Source organism: Physeter macrocephalus, chromosome 18, assembly GCF_002837175.3.
Source record: "Physeter macrocephalus isolate SW-GA chromosome 18, ASM283717v5, whole genome shotgun sequence".
Classification (NCBI taxonomy): Eukaryota; Metazoa; Chordata; class Mammalia; order Artiodactyla; family Physeteridae; genus Physeter; species Physeter macrocephalus.
Window position 1 is genome coordinate 43,720,059 of NC_041231.1, and position 6,036 is coordinate 43,726,094.

General features: G+C 40.5%; 1 protein-coding gene across 1 annotated transcript in view; it reads left to right on the top strand.

The window, feature by feature from the left end:
* Positions 1-6,036, top strand: part of MAP4 (microtubule associated protein 4) — a 106,742-nt gene that overhangs the window by 22,611 nt on the left and 78,095 nt on the right. The window contains exon 2 of the mRNA XM_055079817.1: positions 2,280-2,348. Coding sequence (XP_054935792.1) covers positions 2,280-2,348 — 69 coding nt within the window. The remainder of the gene's footprint in view (positions 1-2,279; positions 2,349-6,036) is intronic.

Consider the following 6,036-nt stretch of genomic DNA (forward strand, 5'->3'; position numbering starts at 1 on the left):
TTTATTTATTTTTGGCTGCATTGGGTCTTTGTTGCTGTGCGCGTGCTTTCTCTAGTTGCAGAGAGCAGGGGCTACTCTTCGTTGCAGTGCACAGTCTTCTCATTGTGGTGGCTTCTCTTGTTGCGGAGCATGGGCTCTAGGCATGCAGGCTTCAGTAGTTGTGGCTCACGGGCTCTAGAAGCGCAGGCTCAGTAGTTGTGATGCATGGGCTTAGTTGCTCCGCGGCATGTGGGATCTTCCTGGACCAGGGCTCCAACCCGTGTCCACTGCATTGGCAGGTGGATTCTTAACCACTACGCCACCAGGGAAATCCCTGTGAGGTTGTTAAGTAAGAGTGATTTGTAGGAACCTCTTGGGTTGGCAGGCTGACTGCAGAGCTAGGCAGGTTGCTGAAATGTTAGATATCGTCAGAGCTTTTCAGAAAAGGTTATATGTCCTCAAATTGATCTATACAGTCAGTGCAGTCAAGATCCCATCAGGATTTTTTTGTATAAATCAACAACTGATTCTAAAACTTATATGGAAAAGCAAAGACACTAAAATATAACCAAGACAATTTTAGAAAAGACCTAATTTGCAGGACTTGTGTGACATCATTTCAAGACTTTATACAAATACAGTAATCCAGACATCGTGGTACTAGCAAAATGGATAGATTTATAGGCCGGTGGAACAGGAGAGTCCAGAAACAGACCTGCACGTAATATGGCCAGTTGATTTTCAAGAAAGGTGCAAAGGAATCAGTGGAGTAAAGGAACAATTAGATGTCAATGTACAAAAATATGAACATAGACCCATATCTTTTTTTTTTTTTTTTTTTTTTTTTTGAGGTATACGGGCCTCTCACTGCTGCGGGCTCTCCTGTTGCAGAGCACAGGCTCCAGACCCGCAGGCTCTGCGGCCATGGCTCACGGGCCCAGCCGCTCCGCGGCATGTGGGATCCTCCTGGACCGGGGCACGAACCCGTGTCCCCTGCATCGGCAGGTGGACTCTCAACCACTGTGCCACCAGGGAAGCCCTAGACCCATATCTTATACCACGTAGAAAATTTAACTCCAAATGTATCATAGACCTCAATGGGAAACCTAAATGAAAACTATAAAACTTCTAGAGGAAAACATAGGAGAAAATCCTCTGACCTTGGGTTAGGCAGAAATTTCTTAGATACCCCACCAAAAGCATGGAAGCATGAAGGAAAAAATGATAAATTAGACTTTATCAAAATCAAAAGCTTTTGCTGTTCAAAAGACACAGTTAAGAAAACAAAAATACATTTCTTGGATGTATTTTCTTGGAAAATACATTTATGGGAGAAAATATTTGCAAAACTCATCTGATAAGGGTTGGTATTCAGAACAATAAAGAATCTTCAAAATTCAATAATAAGAAAATACACAACCCAATTAAAAAAATAGTCCAAAAAATTTGACCGTTCAATTCACCAAAGAAAATAAAAGAATGGCAAGTAAACAAATGAAAAGTTGCTCAACATCCTTAGTTATTAGGAAATAAGATACAACTACAGTCTATTAGGATAGCTTTAAAAAAAAAAAAAAAAAAAAAGCCCTCTGCTTCCAGAGATGCTGCTGGTGACTTCCAGGTAATCCTCATGTACAGGAGCAGTGATGGTGCCCTGGACTTTCTACATGGGTTGTTGTTGTTTTTGTTTTTGTTTTTAAATATTTATTTATTTGGCTGTGTTGCAGCACGTGGGCTTCTCTCTAGTTGTGGCACTCAGGCTCCAGAGCTCATGGGCTCTCTAGTTGTGGTGTGTGGGCTTAGTTGTTTCGTGGCATGTGGGATCCTGGTTCCCCGACCAGGGATTGAACTCGCATCCCCTGCATTGGAAGGTGGATTCCCAACCACTGGACCTCCAGGGAAGTCCCACGTGGGGGTTGTTTTAAACGGCTCTGTGTCCTTGGACCATTTGGTTTGAATCACAGGTTCTAAACCTATGGTGCTTCATGATGGTTTTATTGAGTATAATAGTAACCTTTGACAATGTACAGAGCAGGAAAGACTTAGACTTCTTATTAGGAAAGCTTCTCCTGTAGTTGTGGTGCTTATCAGAGTTTGGATGCCATAGGAATCAATGACTCAGTTCTGTTCTGTGTTTCTGGATTTCCTTTTATTGGATCTTTAAATTTTGGACAGATTTTATCTGCTTTAAGCTAATGCTATGAAGAGTGACAAAAATTCTACTAGTTAGACAGTAGTTGCGTCTGTTTTTCATTTTTCTATCTGTCACAGTGGGTAATTATTCTTTGTGGTCATTGCAGGTACTTCATCTTCTCAAGCAACAGTGCTTGCCAACGGTGACCACGGAATAGAAGGGAATGATGCCACTGGTAAGTGATTCCCAGGAGTCCCCAGATGTGTGGGTGAAAGAGTCACAGTAAACACCCTTGATCAGTTCCTTTGAGGAGGATTTTTAGTGGAAGCATATGGATTATTTCTAAGGGTACTCTTGTTCTTGGTGGTTGTATTTAAACCCAGGGCATCTGCCCCATAACATTTCCAGCAATGGAAAGAGAGAATTTCATTTGATATTCCTTGAATATCTTTTGTAGTTGTACCACATAGGAGCTGGATCAATCTTAACAATATGCTTTTGTTGCAGAATGACCAAAAAAATGTTATAATGGAGTCCTTTGGCTGCTACAGTTCTTTGGGCAGGTCTCATCCCTGAATGCACACTGCACTCAGTTTGCTTTCCATGGCTCAATGTTAGGAAACTTGTGAGCAGGAAATTAAAAGTTCTTTCCTTTCTGTTGTGCCCTCAGTCTGTTTTTCCTTTATTTTTCCCTTAACTGTTACTTTTGAAATCTGTCTCTGATGCCTAGCCCATTACCAGGGCTAGCACTGAGTTCCTGTGGGTTCCCTCAGTGTACTTGTAGTGAGCAAAATTCTTGAAGCAGTAGCAGGGTCCATAGGGATGTATAATACTATGTAAATCTTTGTTTAGGTAGTTGATATGAGAGCCATGTTGAATTTTTAAAAATAACTGCACTTAATTAGCTTAAGTGCACAATCAGGCTGACACTGTTGCCCCAGCTGAAAAGACTTTTAACTGGGCATAACGTTTGCTTCATATTACTGCAGGGAGGCAAGTGCTAGCTATGTCTGTGTTCCTCTTCTTGCACACATACCTTAGCCTTGAGAAGCCTTTCCTTGAGCCACCATAGGATTTCTCGGTTTCTGAGGCTTCCAAAAAGCCTTCTGTTAGCAATAGCGGTTATTCCAGGATTTACTCTTTATTCTGTGACCTTTAGAAATGTTGTATACATCTTTGTATGTTAGGTTTACTGATGACTAGGTTCTATTAGTTGTGAATGTTAGTTTTACCCAGTGACAATAAATCCTTATTAGCAACTCATTAATTAGGAATTCTTTACTTCAAAAGCTAGAAACAACCTGAAGTGCGACCTTATTTATCTTCCAGTTTTGTGAACTGAAATTTTTTTGTTTTTTTTTGTTTTTTTGATAATCTTAGTTTGTATGTAGTGTTGACTGTTTCTGTGTCTGCTTTGAAAGCAAAGGTCTATATAATTTTGGTTTTAAGAAAATATTTGTAGAAATATTTCCATGATTAAAGGAGAAGAAGCTTGAACACAAACTTTTAAAAAATGAATAAATTCAGCTTTCTTTAATGAGGAGGCAGTGCTAGGGGAAGGAAAGGCTTGAAGGGATTGATTTGGTTAGCCATTTGGAAGAATGAATGCCATTTTCATCCGGGAAGGAAACGACTACCACACTAGAGTAGGTTTCTTCTCCAGCAGGATGTCAGGTCTGACCAGAGGAGACTCAGACTTTATGTAGCAATTGTTTCCCACCGCCACAGCTTAATTGTGCAGGAAAAGAGAACAGGAAGAATATGCAGCCTGGCCCTTACTGTTTGAAGACTTCAGTTCTCTGGCTGCAAAAAAGAACCCAGCTGTTTATGAACTGCCCAGTGCCATTATGAGAGCAGGTCTTTCTGCTCTTGGACACCTCTCCACCATTGTGTAGAATATAGTTTGCACACCTGGGGAGATGTTGTGTTCTCAACCTGACCTCTTGAATATATTAAAGCAGGTGCTTTACTGAAAATACGCATGTTTCATTGGGGGTGGAAAGGAGTAGGGAGGGGGCCAAGAGTGCATGTTTTCAGAGCATGTTGTGACATCATTCTAATTTGGCCATCACTAATGAGCATGTAGCTCTGTGCTCTTTTGAAAATTCCCACTTCTGCTTCCTTCAGAGTGTTATCTATAGTCCTAAGAGCAGACCCGCTCTGCTGACAGTGTATAAAGGGTTTATGAGCATCTTGCAATGTTGAACTTGCTGTTTACTAATGATCTGTGCTTTTCCACCCTTTCCTTCCCTTTCCTACTTCTTCCTCTCTTTCTATTTTTCTCCTCCTAGAAGCCTAGCGTGTCTCTCAACACTGGGGCTGCTGCAACACCAGACCAGTGATCTTTCCTAAGCACCGTTACACTTGTAAAACCTTCAGCATTTTGCAGAGCTTTGCTTTCCTTCCTGGACACGATATAGAAGAAGCTGAGGGTAGTTCTTCGGGGCCCATTTCTGCCGATGCCTGAGCAAACCACCTGCTTCCTTTTGTGCTCCGCAGGGCTTGATGGAACCTCGTTTCCCTTTGTGAGCACAAAGTACCAGATGAATTCTTTTTAATTTTAGTATTTTTATGAAGGTCATCTAATGTCTTTTATTTCTTGTTCTCTTTTAAAACTCATTTTTTAATTTAATTCAGTCTCACATTTTTCTTTTCTTTAAACATTTTTAGTTGGCCTTTTTCATTTGGTTTTCAGATCTTCAACCTGAATCAGGGTAATGTAGCAGCAAATGAGAAGGTGTGCCTTCATAAAGGGATCGAGGCTACCAGCACTGCCGTGAACCTCCCTTCTTCTCTCCCTCCTCCCTCCCTCTGTGAGCTCACTTTTAGGGTAGATTCATCTTTCAGGCTACCTATGTTTCTCTCTACCTTACTAACATCTGAATAATGATAGCTATTTTAATTTAAAGTTTTCTAATTTAGAGTAGTTCTGATTAAACTTTGAAAAAGATTTCCTGAAATGAAATCATCCTTTGTTATTTGCAAGTTGGGCTGAAATTGTTTCTATTACGAAATTAGGATCTATTTGTCCAGGCTTAGATTCTCCTGAAAATTTGACAGCCCTATTTAAGGTGCTCAGTTAAAACAGGACTTTACATCTGTGAAAGTCTTCCTTTTTATCCCCATCTCTGTTTCCCGGCACTACATTCCTTAGCAGTTACCAGTGGTGTTTGGTATATTTTTTTTCCCACACCTTTTCTGATTATTTATGTGTGTTGTATGTCTTTTTGTGAACTACATACCTAAAATGGATTCTTCTTTTTTTTAACATCTTTATTGGAGTATAATTGCTTTACAATATTGTGTTAGTTTCTGCTGTATAACAAAATGAATCAACTATATGCATACGTATATCTCCATAACCCCTCCCTCTTGCGTCTCCCTCCCACCGGCCCTATCCCACCCCTCTAGGTGGTTGCAAAGTACTGGGCTGATCTCCCTGTGCTGTGCAGCTGCTTCCCACTAGCTATCTGTCTTACATTTGGTAGTGTATATATGTCAGTGTTACTCTCTCACTTTGTCCCAGCTTACCCTTCCCCCTCCCCGTGTCCTCAAGTCCATTCTCTACCCCTAGGTTCATCAGAACCTTTTTCTTTTTTTTTTTTTGGATTCCATATATATGTGTTAGCATATAGTATTTGTTTTTCTCTTTTTGACTTACTTCACTCTGTATGACAGACTCTAGGTCCATCTGCCTCACTACAAATAACTCAATTTCATTTCTTTTTATGGCTGAGTAATATTCCATTGTCTATATGTGCCATATCTTCTTTATACATTCATCTGTCGATGGACACTTAGCTTGCTTCCATGTCCTGGCTATTTTAAATAGTGCTGCAGTGAACATTGTGGTACATGACTCCTTTTGAATTATGTTTTTCTCAGGGTATATGCCCAGTAGTGGGATTGCTGGGTCATATGGT